This window comes from Zalophus californianus, chromosome 7 (genome assembly GCF_009762305.2).
Source record: "Zalophus californianus isolate mZalCal1 chromosome 7, mZalCal1.pri.v2, whole genome shotgun sequence".
NCBI classification, from domain to species: Eukaryota; Metazoa; Chordata; class Mammalia; order Carnivora; family Otariidae; genus Zalophus; species Zalophus californianus.
The window spans coordinates 36,348,594-36,371,266 of NC_045601.1; the positions used below are offsets into that span (position 1 = coordinate 36,348,594).

At 36.2% G+C, this 22,673-nt stretch overlaps 1 protein-coding gene and 1 pseudogene across 1 annotated transcript; both read right to left on the reverse strand.

The window, feature by feature from the left end:
- Window positions 1-890: 890 nt before the first annotated feature.
- On the reverse strand, window positions 891-22,228 carry LOC113927861 (protein LEG1 homolog). The gene is made up of 6 exons (XM_027604035.1): window positions 21,928-22,228; window positions 20,156-20,242; window positions 18,763-18,947; window positions 17,735-17,835; window positions 11,587-11,825; window positions 891-1,018 (listed from the first exon to the last, which is right to left on the reverse strand). The coding sequence occupies exons 1-6, from the start codon at window positions 22,226-22,228 to the stop codon at window positions 891-893; spliced, it is 1,041 nt and encodes a 346-aa protein (XP_027459836.1).
- On the reverse strand, window positions 5,245-5,698 carry LOC113926975 (annotated as a pseudogene).
- Window positions 22,229-22,673: the final 445 nt, after the last annotated feature.

Here is a 22,673-nt window from a genome sequence, read left to right on the forward strand (position 1 = left end):
GGGCAGAGGGAGTGAGGGATCCAGACCATGTCAGCTGCATGAGCCACATAGGCATATGCTGTGGGTTTTGCCCTGGGAGAGAGCGCAAGCCATTTTAAGTTTGAGCAGAGGAGAAACATGATCTGACTTAACAATTGAAAAGATCCCTCTGGTCATGATGTGGATATTACTTAGAAAGAGAGCAAGGGTAGAAGCATTTCTTTTTCCAACAGTTAGAGGGCAGATTTAGTCTGTGGATGAGGCCCTGGGAAAACCTGCATATGAAAGCTTCATTTCAGCTCTGGAAGTCACCACCTCTCTCTCCTGAAAGAGAACAACACTGACAAACTTGACCCTTAAGCATTCATTATCAAGTGTGGACCAGAGGAGGGCAAATAGTCTGTAATTGCTATAAAATTGTAGTCAGTGGAAACACACACACAGAAGACAAATTGGGTATGTATTCTATCTGCCATTTCCGTTTTATGAGTTTTACAAAATTTAGTTGACTGTCAGTATTTAATTTTAAAATGTTCTGGATTTTGGTTACAAATCAGCAAGACATATTGCTCTAAATGTCATGTAATTAGGTTATATGGGGTAACAACAAAAGAGCCATATAATTTTAATGTCTGTTTATTGATTTCACAGTGATTTATGATAGCTTAATACAATTTCCTTTAGATGCTAAACATTTTAAGTATTGATAAATTTAAAAAATCAAGAATTATTAATTGAGAAAAATAATCATAGCATTAACTTGAAGTTAATGTTAGAATGCATGGATAGAATCCTAACAAGTAAGCATAAATCAAAAATATCAACAAGAAAACTATATGGTTATGATCACATTAAAATTTTGAAATTACTATTGCTCAACAAATTAGAACTGTTCATCTTTAGTTCATTAATTAAACATCGGGAACACTCTGAAATGTTGGATTAAAGATTTCAAGAATTATTTGAAAAAGCTCTAGAACTTCCTTCCTTACATCATGATTCTTCATTAAAATTGTCCATACAGTCAATAAAAATGAACCTGGAAAAGATATAAAATTATTACATGTAAATTCAACTCAATACTTAATTGTCAAATGTTTATTTTGCATATATGTATTTTGTATATAAAAATTTTGCAGGTATTTTGCATATAAAAATTAACATTCATCACTTGATAATTATACACATGAAGTTTTTAAATTTAAAATTTATTGACCAACTCATTATAAAAATTAATAAGAAATACAAATAATCAGAAAACGAGGAAAAGTGCATAAACACATAGAAAGAATTGTAAATTCATCAACAAAGCTAAAAGGCAACCTACAGAATGGGAGAAGGTATTTGCAAATGACATATCAGATAAAGGGCTCTGAAAATATCCAAGATCTGAAAGTATCCAAGATCTATAAAGAACTTTTCAGACTCAACACTCAAAGAACAAATAATCCAGTCAAGAAATGGGCAGAAGGCATGAACAGACATTTCTCCAAAGAAGACATACAAATGGCCAACAGACACATGAAAAAATGCTCCACATCACTTGCCATCAAGGAAATACAAATCAAAAGCACAATGAGATAGCACTTCACACCAGTCAGAATGGCTAAAATGAACAAGTCAGGAAACAACAAATGTTGTCGAGGACGTAGAGAAAGGAGAACCCTCTTACACTGTTGGTGGGAATGCAAGCTAGTGCAGCCACTCTGGAAAACAGTATGGAGGTTCCTCAAGAAGTTGAAAATAGAGGTACCCTATGACCCAACAATTGCACTACTAGGTATTTACCCAAGAGATACAAATGTAGTGATCCGAAAGAGCAACTGCACCCCAATGTTCGGAGCAGCAATGTCCACACTAGTCAAACTATGGAAAGAGCCTAGATGTCCATTGACAGATGAATGGAGAAAGATGTGATATATACATACAATGGAATATTACTCAGCCACCAAAAAGGATGAAATCTTACCATTTACAATTTACAATGATGTGGAGGAACGGGAGGGTATTATGCTGAACAAAATAAGTCAGTCGGAGAAAGACAATTATCATATGGTTTCAGTCATATATGGAATATAAGAAGCAGTGCAGAGGATCATAGGGGAAGGGAGAGAAAACTGAATGGGAAGAAATCAGAGAGGGAGACAGACCTTAAGAGACTCTTAACTAGAGGAAACAAACTGAGGGTTGCTGGAGGGGTAGGTGGGTGGGAGGATGGAGTAATTGGGTGCATTAAGGAGGGAACATGATGTATTGAGCAGTGGGTGTTATATTAAACTGATGAATTACTGAACTCTACATCTGAAACTAATGATGTACTATATGCTGCCTAATGAATTTAAATTTAAAAAAAGAAAGAATTATAAATTCATACAACAGTGAAGAAGTATTTTCTACATAAGAAACTAACATAAGTTAGAGAAATTGCTATATAACAGTGGCTTAGAGAAAACAGAAAGCTCAGTTCAGTTTTATGACAAAAATGTAAACTCCTGAAAACTATTTTAAGTACCACTCAGCAATATATAACTCGTTGACTTTAATTCATTTCCTTTCTACAAATGTATTGGTAAAATCATAAACTATGCCAAGAAAAACATACATAAAATGCCATCATTACATTATTGGCAAAGCTTATAAGAGAAAATAATGCCTACAGTTATAGTAAATTTTTTAAATGAAATACTACATATCCTTTAAGCAGAAGGAGTTGGCTCAATATTTCCTGATATCAAAGAGCTTCAAGAAAAATTTCTAGTGGGCGCCTGGGTGGCTCAGTTGGTTAAGCGACTGCCTTCAGCTCAGGTCATGATCCTGGAGTCCTGGGATCGAGTCCCACATCGGGCTCCCTGCTCAGCAGGGAGTCTGCTTCTCCCTCTGACCCTCTTCCCTCTTGTGCTCTCTATCTCTCATTCTCTCTCTCTCAAATAAATAAATGGAATCTTTAAAAAAAAAATCTTTAAAAAAAATTTCTAGTAAAAAAATATAGTGCAAGGCAGTGAGTATGATTTCATTTGTGCAAACAACAAAGGTTTTATTTATCCATTTATATACACTATTTTATGTACAAACACATTCTAGGAATTTGCACAACTTTTAAAAATTGGGTGAAGGTCCAGGAAATGTAAATGAAGAGAGGTGGGAAGAAGACTTTAATTTTCATTTAGTGTGTCAAAGCACTTAAACATTTAAAGTTTGAATACATTAAATATAGTTTAAGATAAATCAGTAAAAGTAACAGCAATTTAAAAGAAAAAGAGTTTTTAAAACAATTTTTGAAGGGAAGAAATATTTCAGGTTAGATCTGTTAACATATGAGAGGTAACAATTTGAAAGCGTCCAGAGCGCTTGGTGCCAGGTCTACTTCTGTTTTCTTCCTACACTCTGGGGATGGGAGGATAATGCTTAATTTCCACAAAGAGCTATTCTCGTAAACATCATTTACTCCTTTCCATGGAGATAGAGCATGTTACCTGATTGGTGGATGAAAGCATTTTGTTCATGTTTCTCAGTTGGCTAGAGCTAATCTGTTATAAAGTCCCAAGACCCAAGGATAGCTCTTTTCTCTTCTTTCTATTTAAACTAGTGAGGAAGTTAGGCTAGTTTTAAATCTTCATATTTGATCAAATGTTGAGTCAGTCAACACAACCAACAAGAAAGCAAAGGGCTGACACTAGAGTTCAGACTTATCTAGAGTACAGATTTCAGTATATAGGAGGATGATGTGTTAGAAGGAACACAGGTTTTAGCATAACATGCCAGGATGCAAATTTATTGTCTCATTTCCAGCTGGTGAATTATTTAAACTTACAAAACCTCTGTTTCTTTATTAGTAAAATATTGGCAATAAAGTTTTCTTACACCAAAGAAAAATTTTATTAAAGTATAGATTGCTGGTTATTTAAAAATGCTTGAGAAAAGACAAACATACAAAGGCATTATCATACAACTGATTTCTAAACTCAATACTTTTGGAATAGAAAACAATGATCATTACCCCCCAAAAATCAGTTTATTGAAACAAATTGATTTTTAATTTGGTCTAAAACTCTTTTCACTCTTTTGTTTACAAATGTCACTAGGTTTTTCAGTTTCATCTCATATCTGAACTTTGTTTTTTGACATGTTTACTTCTCAAAGTAGGATGTAGTTATCTCTTGGAGTTAATGTCAGCAACTATGAGAACGTTCTCCAAGTCAAGAATTCAATACAAATGCTGCTTTGGAAATAGTTTTCCAAACTTTTGCTTACCTACACCAAGACTCATGTATTGAAAGGCAAATATTAGTGGGCAAAATACAGGGGTTGAGAGCAGGAGGACTAAGAAAAGATGTTTTCTTTTACTTTGGACCTGCTAAAAAAAATACCCCATTATTTACTTTGGTACTGTTGCTGGAGAAGCAGTTTCTGCCAGACCACAGGTCAGCTATATAGTTGTTCATTTTATTTCCTTTTATAAAAAAAAAAGGCAGACTTTACTAATTTGAGTAAGCAGAGGCCTTTAAATTACCATATACTTTAACTGCATGAAATAAATTATTTTCTTAACTGGTTTAGCAGCCTTTTGTCTGGAAAGGTAGCAAAATTCACTTTGTTCCAGAATTAGAAGGCTGACTCCCAGGCTGTTTGTAAGATGCCCAGAGTTTTCTAACACCAGTCATGACGGTGGACCTTCCTGAATGCAGTAACTTAATAAATGTAAAAATGACCTCATCTATCAATACAATGTGGAGCTAGCAAGACCAACAAAGTTCACTCGTACAATAGGGATTGGCTGGTATAAAACAAGAGATAAATAACGCAAGGAGATATGTGGTAATCAAAACAATCTATAATAAACTTGTGAAGAGATGATTCTGGTTTACATGTAAGTGTACTTAAACTGACCATGACGAAATGATTGGAAATTTTCTTCTCCTAACATAATCCCATTCATTACAGGCTAAGCTGGTCTTGGTTTCTTATAAATCTGGTATTTCCTTGGATTTATCTATTACACCCTCACTTTATAGCCATTTAGTTTATAAGCTGGGCTTGCCTAGCTTGCTATAAAGCCTCTCTTCAGAAAGATCCCAGGTACATTAAACAGAGGCATCTTCTAGTAAAACTCTTCACTTCTTAACAGCATGTGAAGAACCAGCAACTGGCCCTCGAATTAAATACCTCTCATTTCACATTATCACAGAAACAGTGCAGTTTACTAACCATTCCTTCCTTACAGAAAACTCAATAATAATAAAAATTTTGGTTCAGTTTCAAAACATTTTAATAGTTACTAATTCCAAGCACCCAAACTCCATGTAACTTTGGCATTTTTGGAATTAGCAACTCAGGAGAGAAGCTTTGTTTAGAAGTGAATTGGATCATACTTTGTATAGAGACTTGCCAAAAAATAAAGAATTGTTGGAAAAATTGTACAAAACTTCTGTGCAGAGGTAAACTGCACTCCACAGTCCATTGTTCCCAGGGAGTTAGGAGCCTTGCTTTACTGTGCTCAGGAGTTTCAAAAGGCATTCCTTTTACTGCATGCAAAAATCATACATCCCAGAATATGTATAATATTCGTTAAGGTATAAGCAAGAGGAACACTGAAGAAGGGACTACTGAGGAAGATAATATCAAGCAAGCCAACTGCTGACATATATGTCAGCCACCTACCCCAGTTGTTTGTTACACAGGTACATGGATTCACCTCACTTTGGACAACTCCAATATTCATATTTGCTCCACCGCCCCACACTAGGCAGCTGGCTGAGAGCAGGACCAGCTCCGTGGTGTCTCTCCAAAGCCAAATGCCTATGATTAGCTCCAGCCTTGGCAATATATTTTTATAAAAGTATTGTAGTGATATTTATATATGATAAAGGGGAAAAAAAACCCTGACACAATTTCAGGCACATGGTAGGTGTTTAATAAGTAGGAGTTAACCACTTAGCTTTACATCTTAACTTTACAGTTAAGTACACCCCATTGTGTACTTTTAATTTAATGAAATAGACTATCAGATTGAAAATTTAGTAAGTTTTTTAATTGAAATATAATTGACATATAATATTGTGTTAGTTTGGGGAGTACAATGTAATTATATATATATAAATATATATAAACATATATATATGATTATCACAATAAGTTTAGTTAAAATCTGTCACCAGATAGAGTCACAAATTTTTTCTCGTGATGAGAACTTTTAAGAGCAACTGGCAAAGATATAATACAATATTGTTAACTACAGTCACCATACCATACGTTACATCTCCCTGACTTATTTATCTTCTATCTGGAAGTTTGTACATTTTGACCACCTTTGCCCATTTTACCCACCCCTACCCCATCTCTGGCAACCACTAATCTCTTTTCTATATCTATGAGTTTGATTTTTTGTAAATTCCATGTAAAATGAGATCAGACAGTATTTTTCTTTCTCTGACTTATTTCACTTAGCATAAAGCCCTCAAGGTTCATCCATGTTGTTGCAAATGACAGGATTTTATACTTTTTTCTGGCTGATAATATTCCATTTTATATCTATTGATACATATGTACGAATATATTCGTATACATCACATTTTCTTCACCCATTCATCCACTGAGTGGATGACACTTACATTGTTTCCATGCCTTAGCTATTGTAAATAATGTAAATAATGCTGCACTGAATGTGGGGCTGTATATATCTTTCTGAGACAGTGACCTCAGTTCCTTCAGATAAATACTCAGAAGTGGAATTACTGGATCATATGGTAGTTCTATTTTTAATTTTTTAGAAAACTTCATACTATTTTTCATAGTGGCTACACCAGTCTACTTCCCCACCAGCAGTTCATAAGGGTTCCCTTTTCTCCACATTCTCCTTAACGTTTGTTACATCTTGTCTTTTTAATAATAGCCATTCTAACAGGTACGAGGTTGTATCTCGTTGTGATTTTCCCTGATCTCTGCACTTTCCTGATGACTAGTGATGTTGAGCACTTTTTCATGCACCTGTTGGTCTTCTTTGGAAAAATGTCTTCTTTGGAAAAATGTTTGTTCAGATCCGCCCATTTTTAAATCAGATTTTTTATATTTTTTGGATATTAATCCCCAATCAGATATATGATTTACAAACAATTTCTCCCATTTTGTAGGGTTTTTTCCTTTTTTTTTCCTTTGATGATTTCCTTTGCTTCCTTTTTGTTTGATATAGTCCCATTTGTATTTTGTTGTTGCCTTTGCTTTGGGTGTCAAATCCGAAAACTCATCACTAAGACCAATGTCAAGGAGCTTACCCCCTGTTTTCTCCTCAGGGATTATGGTTCCAGGTCTCCCTGTCAAGTCTTTAATTCATTTGCATTTGGGGTAAGATAATGGCCCAATTTCATCCTTTTGCAGGTGGCTGTCCAGTTCTCTCAGCACCGCTTATTTAAGAGAATGTCCTTTCCCCATTGTATATTCTTGGCTCCTTTGTTGTAAATTAACTGACCACACGTGTGGGTTTATTTCTGGGCTCTCTATTCTATTCCATTGATCTATGTGTCTGTTTTTATGCCAGTACCTTACTGTTTTGCTAACTATAGCTTTGTAATAGCTTGAAAATTGTGAGATGCCTCCAGCTTTGTTCTTCTTTCTCAAGTTTTCTTTGGCTATGCAGGGTCTTTTGTGGTTGCATCCACGTTTTAGGATTGTTTTATTTCTGTGAAAAATGACACTGGAATTTTAATAGGCAATGCATTAAATCTGTAGACTGCTTTGCGTAATATGGACATTTTAACAATATTAATGTTTCCAATTCATGAACATAGAATTTCTTTCCATTTACTTGTGTCTTTTTCAATTTCTTTCATTAATGTCATAGTTTTCAGTGTACAGGTCTTTCACCTCTTTGGTTAAATTTATTTCTAGGTATTTTATTCTTTTGATATAATTATAAATGGATTTTTTTCTTAATTTATAAGTTTATAGGTTATGAACTCACCACTATTACATTAGATTATCCTGAATTTTACTGTATTTCTCAGAGGGATTTATGCTTTCATATGTTTTCTTGTTACTAATTAGCAACTCTTTTGCTTCAGCTTAAAGAAGTCCCTTTAACATTTCTTATAAAGCCCATCTAGTGGTGCTGAACCCCTTCAGCTTTTGCTTGTCTGGAGAACTCTTTATTTTTCCTTCATTTCTAAAGAAATATTTTGCCAGGTAGAGTATTTGTGGTTGGGAGTTTTTTCTTTCAGCACTTTGAATAATTCATGCTACCCTTCTGGCTGGTAAAATTTCTCCTGAAAAATCTGCTGAGTCTTATGGGAGGGGGGTTCCCTTGTACAAAATGAGTTGTTTTTCTCTTATTACTTTTAAGATTCTCTCTTTGTCTTTAACTTTTGACAATTTAATTATAATGTATCTTGGTGTAGCTCTTTTGGAGTTCAGCTTCTCTGGAACTCTAGGTTTCCTGAATCTGGATGTCTGTGTCCTTCCCCAAGTTACAGAAATTTTCAATTATTATTTCTTTCAGTACGTTTTCTGCCCCTTTCTCTATCTCTTCTATTTCTGGGAGCCTTGCAACACAAATACTGGTCCACTTGATGTTGAGCCATAAATGTCTGTAAGCTGTCTTCATCCTTTCTCATTCTTCTCTCTTTTTGCTCCTCCCATTAATGAAATCTGCTGCCTTGTACTCAAGTTCCAGATCCTGTCTTCCACTTCATCCAAACTGCAGTTGAATCTCTCTGTTGAATTTTTCAGCTCCGTTATTATATTTTCTTCAGGTTGGTGATTTCAGTTTGGTACTTTCTTATATTTTATATTTCCCTGTTGAAATTTTTACTTTGTTCATGAATTCTTTTCCTGACCTCAGAGAGCATCTTTATGACCATCATTTTGAACTCTTTATCAGATAAATCACTTATCTCCATTTTATTAAGGTCTTTTTCAGAGGTTTTAGGCTGTTCACTTGTTTGGAACATATTCCTCTGTGTCTTCATTTTCCTTGCCTTTCTGTTCTGGTTTCTGTGGATTAGACAAAACAACCACCTCTCCCAGTTTTGAAGAAGAGGCCTCTGTATAAAAGATAAATCTTATCATTCAACCCTGCCCTTGCTCTTGGTTGTCTTTCAATCTTTTGTGAAACTGCTTAGTGTGTTCTTAATGGCCCCCAGTAGTTAAAGGTGGGCTAAGACTTGTCAGTGTCCCAAAGAGGCAGAGCTCAGTCAACACCTGGATGCCAGATGATTTTAAGCTGTATCCTCAGGTAGCAGCTTTTGTTTGTTACAGTCCTATGGAACCCATGAATTTAATTAAGCCCTGTTGGCCATCAGAGCCATGCAATCAAAGGGTATCCTCTGAAAAAAACATGACACAGAAGTGTGTACAAGTTCCTTTCCAGGAGATAGCTCCACCCTGAAGCAAAACAAAGAGAGAGTGCCAAGATGGCACTTATCAAGTTCTTGGTTTCTGGAGAGTAGGCAATATTAAATAGGAAGCCTGCCCCTCAGTCCATAGCTGTTAAAATGAACAAACTGGCCTCTTTCATGAAAAGATTGGGTGTGTTTCAGTTTGCTGCCTCTGCTTTGGACCCTTGGGAATTTGCCACAATGAGTCTGCACAAACCTTTTAAGAACTGTCTCTTAGTTTGCTATAGATTTCTGGGTCCTGTGGCTGCAAACCTGCTGGTTTTCAAAACTTCTGACAGTTTTAAATCTTCATTCAGTCTTCACTGTTTATTTTAAATATCACCCATGGGGGTAAGAAGTAATAAAATCTAGGCAAGCTTTGTTTTCTTACTAATTTATACCTAATATTATTTTTCAACTTTAATATGAGCTTTACTCTTAGAATATGTATAGTCAAGGATTAAAACTTAATGCCACTATAGACAAAGAAATGGTTCAGAATTTTACATAATTAAAAATGAAAAACTCCGTGCCAACTCTTACCATCAGCAAAAATGTTAAAAAGCTAATTTGAAGCCTGAAAAGTTTAATTTTATTTTGTAGATTAAATTATATGAATTTAGCTTAGGTTTCTTGTGGAAAACACTTCTGGAGACTAAGAAGTACCTAAATGACACTTCAGAACTTTACTGTAAAAGTATACATATGTTTCTATCAAAGATTAACTGAAAATGCTCATTTTTAAATATTAGTATTTGTTTTTCACTCATGCTTTGTTTTCTTTTCTTTTTAAGTGTATTTTTTCTTTTTTTTTAAGATTTTATTTATTTATTTGACAGAGAGAGACACAGCGAGAGAGGGAACACAAGCAGGGGGAGTGGGAGAGGGAGAAGCAGGCTTCCCGCTGAGCAGGGAACCCAATGTGGGGCTCGATACCAGGACTCTGGGATCATGACCTGAGCTGAAGGCAGACGCTTAACGACTGAGCCACCTAGCACCCCATTCTCATGCTTTGTTTTCAATACATCTGTTTTCTCTATTCTCTGCCTACTTGAAAACTCCAAGATCTTTGACACTGTGACTGAATTCTGAGTATCAATGGGGAGTGGTTGCCATGAGAATGACAATTACCTGAGAGTAAATGCCTCATTATACAACATCTGCACAATTATACTATCAAAGCTCACCATTTTTTCACCAATAGTTTTCAACATCTACTCTCTCATTTTTTTTCTTGTGAAAGCCATTCAAAACTGCATGTCATAAAGCTGAATTTCAGTAAAACTGAATCTTGTAATAAAATCTTATAGTATGGTACTTTCAAACTTTAAATGAAATAACTTCCACTCTCCACTCAGTTCTTCACCTTGTACATCTTAAGAGGAAAGATGTGGATTATATAGAAGCCAGGGGTTGGAATAAGCACAGATGGAAGGAGACTTAGTCCTCTACTCATTGTGTAAAGGGAACCTGTCATTGACTGAGGCTATTGCACTGGGACTATTACTATGGCAAGAAGAAACTGCAATTGCATGAAAGCCTTAAGTGTTTGGGCTTATTTTTTACTTGAATTAATTCAAATAAGATTTTGAAACATATATTTAATGTATTTATGTTTACTTTGCTTGTATATCTTTCAGATTCTTTCGGGGGAGTTAAAATAGTAATATTTTAATTATGTTTTCAGCTTAGTTCACTGCATAAGAGCATATCTAGAAAATTGAGATGATGTGGTCTTTTGAATATACAAATATAGATTCCTTCTGTTTTTCATTCTGAAGGAAGTCCTATAGTTGAAGAGCTGCAGCAGAATACTTCATCCATGGCTAGTATTGGCTAGATGAAGGGAGCTCACATAAGTCAATTTGCTAGTTTTTCCCATTAATCATGATTAATCAGATTTTCTTTGGAGATTTCTTTATTTTTTTTCTAAATTTAAGAGCAATGTATGAGGTTTTTAAAAAAGGAATACAGTAACAGCAGCAAAGGATTATATCTGGGTTTGTGGATGAAGAGTGGACTGGAGGCAGTCTGGTGGCTTCATAGATCAATAAAGATGCATAAGAAAGGACAGGCTACCATTACAAGGACCAAAAACTGTGGAATGGATACCCATGGAAAAATCATGACTTTCTTTAATAGTATGTGTTATAATGATCTTTTAATCTGATAAAATCATTATTTCTTCCTTTATTCAATGAAATATTAATTTTCTTTAAGGTATTGTTTGTAAGGCCCTTACCTGGAGAGTTATCCACTTTAGGAAGAAAACTTAGAACAAGCAGGACGATGTTTTGAAAGTCAGTAAAGTCGCTGATGAAGGGGGCTCTATCCCCGTTAACAAGCATTCGTGGTGGCAGGCCCTTCTGGAATTCATATGTTCTAACCAAAGTTGTAGGAAAGAGGGTTACAGCTAAATAGTCCACAGCCACACACCAACTTCTTCCAAAATTTGCTTCTGGTTTAGAATAATACTCCAACCTAAGAGACAAGTGGAAGCAGGTACAATAGTAATTAGTCCACTCAGAACTTCAGCTTCATTATTTTCTCTTTTTTTTGTTTGTTTTTGATTTTTTAGTTTCAAGTTTTTATTTAAATTCTAGTTAGTTAACATATAATGTAATACTGGTTTCAGGAGTAGAATTTAGTGATTCATCACTTATGTATAACACCCACTGCTCATCACAAGTGAGGAACAATGGCTTAAATACACGGCAAGCCCTAAGAACAATGGCTTAAATAAACCACAAAGCCTTAGGAACAATGGCTTAAATAAACACTAGGAAAGAGGTGAGGGCACCAGTTCAAGGCACAGAGGCATATAAGCAAAATCAGATCAAATGGAAGGCTTTCAAATGATTTAATTGAATGTGTTATTGGACAATTCACCTAATAAGTCAGTTAAGATGTAGTCAAGTAAAAAAATAAAAATACACTTTTAAAGGCTCATTTTAATTTAAAATACAGATATACATGCACCAGCCAATCCTAGGATCCAAGACCACAGAGGTTTTTTTTTGTTTTGTTTTTTGTTTTTTTAAGATTTTATTTATTTATTTGAGAGAGAGAATGAGATACAGCATGAGAGGGGGTAGAGTCAGAGGGAGAAGCAGACTCCCCGATGAGCAGGGAGCCCAACGTGGGACTCGATCCCAGGACTCCAGGATCATGACCAGAGCCGAAGGCAGCCACTCAACCAACTGAGCCACCCAGGCGCCCAAGACCACAGAGTTTTAAGTATATGTAGACTATACAGAGTTCAATGTTGTCTCACGTAAATAAAAAACCCTAATATATTCTTTTACCTAAAAAAGTAACACATGAGATTTGAAGGAAATGCCCCAGTATGTAGTAGATTGCAAACATGACCCCAATTTTTCAAAACTCTTTACATCTCTGTTTTTTGTTTTTCCCAGTGCCCCTTCCCTGTTACAACTGGAAGGAGGTGGGAAGGAGAGAGGCGTAACTTTCTGACCCTGGCTCAGCCATATGATTTCATTTGGCCAATAGGATATTAGACAACTTGACACAGTGAAGTATTTTTTACATTTTGGTTTCTCTCTCTTGCCATTCTGCCATCAGTATGGCAAACACTCAAGCTTGCCTGCTGAAATATGGGAGACAAGTGCAGCAGAGCTGAGCTTCACTCATCCCTGTGATGCCAATCAAAATCAGCTAACATGAGGTGAGCCCAGGAAAGATCAGCAGAACTGCCCAGCTGAATGTTAGACAGGTGAGGGAACACTGCTGTATGACACTGAGATTTAGTAGTTATCAACTGTGCTACATTCTCGTGAAAAAAAATGGAATGAAGTACAGGGCAACACACCCAATAAATTGCAGACTTCTCAACAACGAAAGTGAAGCTAAAAATTAATGGAGATATGCCTTCAAATATCTTAAGTATTACCAGCCGAGGCTTCTGTAATCACTCAAAGCCTCAGTCAAAAATCATGATAGAATAACGATATTTTAAGAATGCAAATTACCTACAATTTTTTCTTCTTATACAACTGTTCTGAATCGACTAGTATGTAAGTCCTAACAAACAAAGTAATCCAGGAAATAAAAAGATACGGGATACTGGAAATGGGTGATTTAACACAAAGAAGAGACAAAGGAAATCTACTACAAAGATACTAGGGACCTGAGAATCGTATCTGACCACCTGAGCAGAACAGAGCAAGTCAACAGCTCTGAAAGAAACCTCTTCAAGAAGAAGAAATTGATATAATTCTGGATGTTTTTAAACATGTTGAGAAGAAACTTCCTTGGTTTGTGAATTTGAAGTAATTAGTGTTGTGTACAATAGAAAGTAAACAAAAATGGACAAAAAATGATCAACTCTAAAGGGAATAAGATAACAAAGAAAAATAATTATAATCAGTTTAGTACATGTGATATGAAGAGTAATTAATGGTTAAAATAACGTAGCCACTGAACATTGACCCAATCCAAATCACTACAAAATTATGCAGAGAAAGTGAGAAGTGGGAAGAATTTGTGTGGAGTGGGGGTGAGGGGAACTCAGTGGTAATTTCCTATGGTCATGATTAAAAGGATAATACTTAAATCTGCAAATCAGGAAATGTTATAGGATTTTTTATTTTTAGAAATATAGTACCAGATATCAAAGTACCCAGCTTTCATAGTAGTATTCTCCCTGGATACAGCTGTTTCATTTATTTATGTATTTTTGGTGGAAGAGATGGCAAAACCTCATAGAACCATTTGACTCTTTAAATCATTGACATATAAGAAGTGGATAATATGCAAACTAAAAATAATCCAAAACAAAAAATAAGAAAGCCCACCTGAATTCAATATATAAATTAAAGAAATGGAAGGAAGGAAGGAAGGAAGGAAGGAAGGAAGGAAGGAAGGAAGGAAGGATGGATGAGGGGGAGGAAGAAAGAGAAAGAAGAAGGGGGAAGGGAGGAAGGGAGGAAGGGGGGAGGGAGGGCGGAAGGAAGGAAGGAAGGAAGGAAGGAAGGAAGGAAAGGAAGGAAGGAAGGATGGATGAGGGGGAGGGAGAAAGAGAGAAAAAGGGGGGAAGGGAGGAAGGGAGGGAGGGAGGGAGGAAGGAAGGAAGGAAGGAAGGAAGGAAGGAAGGAAGGAAGGAAGGAAGGAAAGGAAGGAAGGAAAGGAAGGAAGGATGAGGGGGAGGGAGAAAGAGAAAAAGGGGGGAAGGGAGGAAGGGAGAGAGGGAGGAAGGAAGGAAGGAAGGATGGATGGATGAGGGGGAGGGAGAAAGAGAGAGAAGAAGGGGGAAGGGAGGAAGGGGGAGGGAGCGAGGGAGGAAGGAAGGAAGGAAGGAAGAAAGGAACAAAGGAAGGAAGGAAGAAAGGAACGAAGGAAGGATGGATGAGGGGGAGGGAGAAAGAGAGAAAAAGGGGGGAAGGGAGGAAGGGAGGAAGGGAGAGAGGGAGGAAGGAAGGAAGGAAGGAAGGATGAGCGGGAGGGAGAAAGAGAGAGAAAGGGGGGAAGGGAGGAAGGGAGGAAGGGAGGGAGGGAGGGAGGAAGGAAGGAAGGATGGATGAGGGGGAGGGAGAAAGAGAGAGAAGAAGGGGGGAAGGGAGGAAGGGAGGGAGGAAGGAAGGAAGGAAGGAAGGAAGGAAGGAAGGAAGGAAGGAAGGAAGGAAAGGAAGGAAGGAAGGAAGGATAAGGGGGAGGAAGAAAGAGAGAAAAAGGAGGGAAGGGAGGAAGGGAGAGAGGGAGGAAGGAAGGAAGAAAGGAAGGAAGGAAGGAAGGAAGGAAAGTAGGAAGGAAGGAAGGATCTCTGAAGAATTCCTGAAATAGAAATAGCAGCAGCTGTGGGAAGACTCTAAGGACTGTCCATCCACTACTCTAACTCCTCGGACAGGGAGGCCCTGATCACGCTCACTTGCCTGCTAACCTACCCGAGAGGGAGGGAGAAGAGGTCTGAATGATATTTTGTTCAGTTAGGCGATTGCCTGGGTGGCTCATCTCTCCCTGGAATTGAAAGATTCTTCAAGGAAGTGAATATTATATTTTATTCCTGCTTCCTTATATATTGAAAAGGTGGAAGGATTTTTTTATTGTTTAATAGCTGTTAATATCTTTTTAGAAGGGAAGAAGAACCTTGGCAGTTATTGACCTCCTAAAACTAGTTGGTAGTCCGGGTACATTGAAGGCAGTCCAGCTCACAGGTAAGATGAGCTCTGGAGTCACGAGAAATTTAAATACTAGCCCTGCCATTCACTGGCCATAAGATTTCAAGCAAATTACTAAACAGCTCAACCACATACTCAGGATCTAAAAAAAGGAGGTTTTTTGAAGTGAGATATTACATTAGGATACCTTGTGAAATTTCTTCTACTTATTGTCCTTGAGAAACAGTAGCTATTTAAAAAACTCATTTAAGAGGGTCATTTGTTGATAACTAAATAAGAGGTCAGGCAAGAAGGATCAAATTTCAGAGAATAAAAAGAGTTTTTTAAAAAAGCAATTTTTTGGTTATATTTAGTGAGGAAAGTGCTTCTAATACTATCAGAAAAAAATTTTTTAGGTCATACACTTTTGATCAAAATAGTCCTGTAAATATTTAAGATTATTCAGAGAACATAAGATTATGTTCTGTGATTTTGGAGTTTTTAAATAAACTTGGCCTGTTAAAAATACAACATTTCTTTCAAAAGCAGTTCCATTACATAAATAGGAATAAATACAATAAGATTAAAAGTCTAAATCCACAGGAGACAAGAAATGTACCTATAAGAAAAAAATTTCTTCAATTTCCCTGAATTTACCTAAAGTACTCTTACTCAAGAACAAAGTTGCATTCTCTAGTGATTTATCTTTGTATATGAACCTGGAACATCTGTAAATGAAAAAAGTAATCTAGAGCCATGACTTGCTATCAGTCAAATATTGAGGTTGGCAATCCCAGGCCGATTATCATTGTCTGATAATCTCATTACTATTTCCTGTCATCAGAATACAAAGAGCAGTTGAGTTACAACTGCAGCCCCAAATCCTATCACTGATGCTGCCACAGGAGAAAATTCCTCCATTGCCCAACTTAATATCTGTTTTTTGTTGTTGTTGTTGTTGTTGTTGTTTAAAGATTTTATTTATTTATTCATGAGAGACAGAGACAGAGAGAGAGAGAGAGGCAGAGGGAGAAGCAGGCTCCCAAGGAGCAGGGAGCCCGTTGTGGGACCCGATCCCAGGAGTCTGGGATCATGACCTGAGCCGAAGGCAGACGCTCAACCATCTGAGCCACCCAGGCGCCCCTTAATATCTGGTTTTTGAAGCCATACCAACAGGTAAAGGAGGAAGTGTGCTTTGAATCTGATACTTAGGTGATGTATTTACCTAACTGAATGATGGAGTCAGTGGGAGAGACAATCAGTGAAATTAAGAGGCACACATTCCTGCCTGGATTTATCTTAGGTCTACTTATACAATACCAAGAACCCTGATTTTTTGGTTCCGGTTTTTTACCATACCCAGACTTCTACCCCATATCTCACTCAAAGTGGTTGACTTTACCCTCAGCTAGTGTCCATGATGGCTGATTTTATGTATCAACTTGACTGGGCCTCAGGGGGCCCAGATATTGAGTTAAACATTATTTTGGGTGTTTCTGTGAGGGTTTTTTTTTTTTTTTTTTTTTTTGGAAATCTTAGTTTCTAGATCAGTTGACTGAGTAAAACATATTGCCGTCCATAATGTGGATGGGCCTCATCCAATCTGTTGAAGGTGTGAATAGAACAAAAGGCTGACCTTCCCTAAAGTAAGAAGGAATTCTCTTGGCTGATGGCCTTCGAACTGGAAGATAGGCTCCTCCTGGTTCTACCTATTTATATCTATCTACCTCTCCCTTTCTCCTATTGGGGCTGTTTCTCTGGAGAACTCTAATACAGTATCATTCACAACTAAACACAAATCATTCTTACACCTTCATGTCTAGGTGTATAATAATCTCGAGATGTACACGTAGAGTGGCTTGATAATCTTCTAAGTTTCTGTGTGCTAATCCTGATGCTTGTCAGTCTTTTTCCTTAAGTATGTACCTACCATATAATGTGCCCATGGCCAAAATAATGAAGAAAATTTCTTTTCTTTTTTTTATATAGACAAATTGGTTGTATGTTTTATTTGTTGGTTGGTTGGCTAGCTGTTTTGTTAGTTATCAGTTGGTTAGCACAAGATGTTTTTTTTCCCTCAAAATTTTGCCCCTTCTTCATAAGACACTTTTAATCTAATCATTCTAAAAGAGCTACACTTCATCATTAAAATACACAATGACTAATGTTATTTAATAGGAAGATTGACCACCACTTTAAAAGAGGGATAAAAAGGCATAAGTAAGGCCAAAAATCATTTACCATAGTAAATAGAAATGATTTGGGATCCATTCTTACCTATCCTCAAATATTTTGCCAGCATATTTCAAGGTTGAGACATGTGCAGCCCATAAGTACTTCAACAGGTCTTCAAAGCTACTAGAAGGATACTGTAAATGCTGTAGCAGAGGAGAAATTTATTCATATTTGAGAAAATATAACAATTCCTCTCCTTACCATTTAATTTAATCCCATATATAATTTAGAAATATTCCACATGAGAGGAGAATTTTGTTTCCAAGAACTGTGCAAGCTCTCAGTGACTAACACTCTGTAAGAGTATAGTAAATATCTATTATAAGTAATAATATTGAATGCACCTATAAGAAATGAGCTGCAACAATTTTCTCAAGAGTCAGTATTTTATACTGTCCAGGAGGATTTGGGCTTTGGTTTGTCATTTGCTTTCCTGCTACCATAGTAGAAATTACCACAAAAGTTTAAGATTAAGAAAAGGAGGAAATTTTTATTAGAATATTTAATTCAATCATATCTAAAGTAGTGAACTAATAATCTATAGAACTAGTAAATCTATCTTTTCACTGTGGACCTTAGCCCACGTCTATGTTTAGCCAAAGTTTGTATTTTGCTCATTGAATATTTGGTTTTGATTGCCACATGATTGTTTAGTTCTACTATATATGATCATTTATTAATTCAGTTGAAATAAGTTAATTGACTGTTCTAAAAACCAACTCCATAATTGTGTTTCTCCCAAGAGTTAACCCTTGGTTGCCATGCAGGTTCAATTAATCAGACTACTCTTTTTATTTAGTAAGATATCTTTTGTGCTCTCACATTTATGTATAACTTATTTGAAATGAATGGATAGACTTTGTATTAATGCTGTATTGGTTCAGAGGGTGTTAATGGCACATAATGCCCTGCTGCAGTGTAATAATATAATTTGCATAACAATGTATATTTTTACACTTAGGAAAATATTATACAATGCACACAAAAACCTAGACAAAAAGCATTCTACAAAAAAGGAAATTCTCTTACCACCTCCTAAGAAAATAAATTATAAAACTTAAGAAAACAACCTGGTAAAAGGTATTCCACTTGCTCATTGGCTCAGGAAAGGATGACTGACAACTAGAAACATTAAGACAAAACTGTGTCTGATCCTTGGGTGGTGGCAAAAGCATGACTTGGTCTGATGATATCCCCATTATGCCAGAATCAACCGCAGCAAGGAAAGGTAATGCACATAGAAAGTAATTCATATCTGTAACAGCAAAATACTTATTATTACCACAAGCACGAACAAATGTGATAGAGAATATTTTTAAGTAATCTGTAAACCAGTAAGCAAAAATTACAGATCCAGAAACCTAAAAGTCACTAGCAAAAAAAAAAAAATTGAAAATCTCCCTAAGGATCATATACATAACTTTAATATGCTTTTGCTAATGATTCTACAATTATAAACAAACATAGGTTCAAGCAGTTGTCTATAATATCTTAAATAAAAACTAATTTTAATATTTAATATTAAATGAATTAATGGATTAAATTTATTTCTTTTATTTTTATTTTTATTTATTTATTATTTTTTTATTTCTCTCTAAATATAACCTATTCCAGCAGATTTAGACATTATAATTTAGATGGCTGATTCTCACTGGTGATGCAGAATATTTTTTATCATAGACACGCATTTATGAATGCAATTCTACGCCCCAGTGGAGCAGGCTGATACTCCAAACTACTAAATCAATTTGAGAATAAAGCCTGAATTCTACATCTGTGGCCAGGACTATTTGTGGGTCTTGAAAAGAACCAGTCTGTATTAGAAGTATTAGAAAAATATGTAAAGGTATATGTGATGTGTGTCACTCTAAGAAAGTGAAACTTAATATATTCTTGTCTCTAGTTATTGGGAAATATCTCTAAGAAATTGTGTGTAAATTTTATTACTAAAAAACAAAATAGAATTAAAGAATTAGAAAATACCTTCTGATTTTCTTCGTATTAAATATCTGACTGAAGGCTTTGATTATGGATCAATAAAATGATTTGTGGTACACTACTCTGACATGTTTATGGTTTAAAAGTCAAACACATTTGGTCTGAGCAAAATGAGAAAAAGTCCTATTTACTTGCTCCCTCATTTCTCATCCTTCCTCATTCTGGAGACTCCCCCTCACTCGTGGGACCTCCCACCTGACTGCCACTGCTGGGCTTTCAGAGGTCATGGTCCTTTGCAGCTCCTAGTTTCAGTCCTTCCATGAAAAGCTAAAGTTGTCCTGGGGAATCGTTATGACATTATGGCTGTTATATTCTAGAATGTGGCATAAAGGCCACAAGGTGCGTGATGAAATAGATTCCTTCTTACAAAGGAATAATATTGTTTTGTCTCTGTCCCTAAGATTTTAGTTTGAATACTTTCCTTGGGGATGGTTATTACCTATTTTGCCATTTAAATGAACCTACCAGCCCACCAACTGTCCACAGAGATACACAAAGGATCTCCAGATTCATAGCCACAGCCTTTCTTTTGTCTGGGATCAGCTAATCTTCCTAGAAGAGAGAAGGTGCAGGGATTATTTATTATATACTAACATTAATTCTTGCATATCAGTAAATATTTTGCTTTAATTTGTTCTATTCTTCTTTCATTGATCCCCAACAACTCCCTCTCACTCAATCCCTCTCTCCCTTCCTTTTCTTGTCCCTTTCTTAAACACACACACACACACACACACACACACACACACACACACACCCTATACTCAATCACGTTTCTATGCCATCCTGTTTCCAGGTCCTGTCCTTTGGCTTAATTTCCAATATTATTAAATTAGAATAGAATTTTTCAGGTGGACCTAAACATTGATATTTTTTTAACTAGGCAATTATTTTCAATATGCAACCAAGACTGAGAAACACTGCTTTGGCTCATTCTTTTATTTCCTAATAGATTTCATTTTTATTTCCCCAGTAAAATTTCATCCACATTTCAAGTCTCAGTTTAAATTCATTTTTTCCTGATTACTCCAGCTGACTCCACTCTGCCCTTTGTTTTGCACTTTTATCTTTTATCCAGGAGTTATTGTTTATTGTTTTCTATTTAATTTCTGCTATCCTTTTCTATTTCACTTGTGTTGTAAATTCTTTGATGGCAGGGAAACTGAAAGTACTTACTCACACCCCATCTCCTCACTGGTCTTAGTAAATGCTGGTCAGCTTAGTAAATGCTTAGTAAATGCTTATCAGCTCATCAGCGGATGAGTTTAGTCAGGCTTGACCCTGATGTGTGAATGCAATGAAAGTGTAAGAAGGGCATTAATCTACCAGCTCATTCAGACTCCATCTCTCCCCTGAGGTTGGCATGCCTCCCATAGTAGACTTTATGTTAGTGATTTCTCTTGGACCAGGGTTGTTTTGACCCCAAGGAATGTCAGATAAATAGGAGTAGATTTGGGTCTCAGGACATTCCCTGACAAAGATGCATGACTTGTCAACCTCCGTATCTCCTGAATATGACCACTGCTCAGACTTAAGATCAACCATAATCTTCTCTCTTCGTTTTTCCATTGGAATAGAACAAATCTCCTATTTGGTGGTATTATCAATGTGGAGTAGGCAGAAGCACCACTCTCCTTCATGAGCTTCTTCTGTCAGCCAGAACAAAAATATCTTTTTAATTTGTGAATCCTTGGCCTACAACACATCTCCTAACTAAATACTAGAATGTATTTTCAAGAGGAATCAATCATTTGCAGAGAAACATCCTATGAACAAGATGGCACTCCTTGCCTATCAGCCCTATCCCCATGTATAGGTAATCACAATTGGGACTTCAAAAAATTCAAGTTAATTTGACATCACCTTCCGTCTTCAATGTATATCCTTTTGACTGCTTTGTTCATCTGAGTGCTTAGAATGGCATCTAGCACCTAGTAGGAGTTCAGTAAATACTTGTAGTATGCTCAATAGATTTCAATAGATTTAATATGAAGTCTTTTCGTGTTTGGCAACTATGCCTTATGCCCCATTGCGGTTTCTAGTCAAAACAGAGGCACATAAAAGAAGGATTTATGGGGCAGAAGGAGAAGTAGAGAAATATGGTTATGAGGGGAAAAGAGGAGAAAGAAAAGGATCAGTTTTCAAAAACATGGTATGGTATATACAGAGTCTTATTTTCCAATTACTACATGATCATATTAGTAGATCATCAGGATGAAAACAAGAGTCATTCTTACCTGTTCTGTATTGCCAGCCATTCTGGAGAGGTAACCCCCATAAAATATTTTGTTCATTGTCTGCTCCAAAGTTTTCAAAATAACTCGCTGTTTTGTTCACTAGAATTTTGTACATCCCCATTCTCTCAGGGTATACCCAGGGATCAATAATGTACTTTCCATTCTCTACCCTGTAATCACTGAACTGACTAGCACTCTCCTTCCACAGTGGGGGATACAGATCTGAGAAATTAGATGCTCCGGCTAAAGAAACAGAAAAGTAACCAACTAGTACACAGGTCCAAGGAGGAAGGAAAGCCATTGCACCAAAGCTGGGGCTTGAGACTGTGGCAAGGCTTTTATTGGGAAATGGAGGAAGAAGTCATGTATTTACTTATATCCCAGCATGTCAACACTTTTGTTTCTTTTCCCTGAAGAGAATAGAATGAAGATGGGAAGGCCTTACCAATGAAAATAGGGTGCCTCTCTTGCTAAATAATAAATGGATTTACTGATAATAAACTTACTAATATAGTTCGTTATTCACATGATAGTCCAAACAAGCTGTTGAAAATTTTATTGTTGAGTGAATAAACATTCTAGAAATTTTCAGAAAACTACTATTAAGTTTACATTGTGTTCTTATGCCTATTAAATGAAATACACTCCTACACATATATCTCGACTTTATTCATCTAGAAATTTAAAGATATGGGCAGTTACCTATGTCTGCAGAAAAGAGTTTACATAGCAAGCCTGAGAATGCT

Coding starts and splice junctions, on each gene's coding strand:
- LOC113927861 (XM_027604035.1), bottom strand. CDS start 22,228: ATGGCTTTCCTTCCTCCTTGGACCTGTGTACTAGTTGGTTACTTTTCT. Junction 17,836..18,762: donor AGTGGAATACCTTTTACCAG/GTTGTTTTCTTA, acceptor CCTCTGCTACAG/CATTTACAGTATCCTTCTAG. Junction 1,019..11,586: donor TAAAGTGGATAACTCTCCAG/GTAAGGGCCTTA, acceptor TATCTTTTCCAG/GTTCATTTTTATTGACTGTA.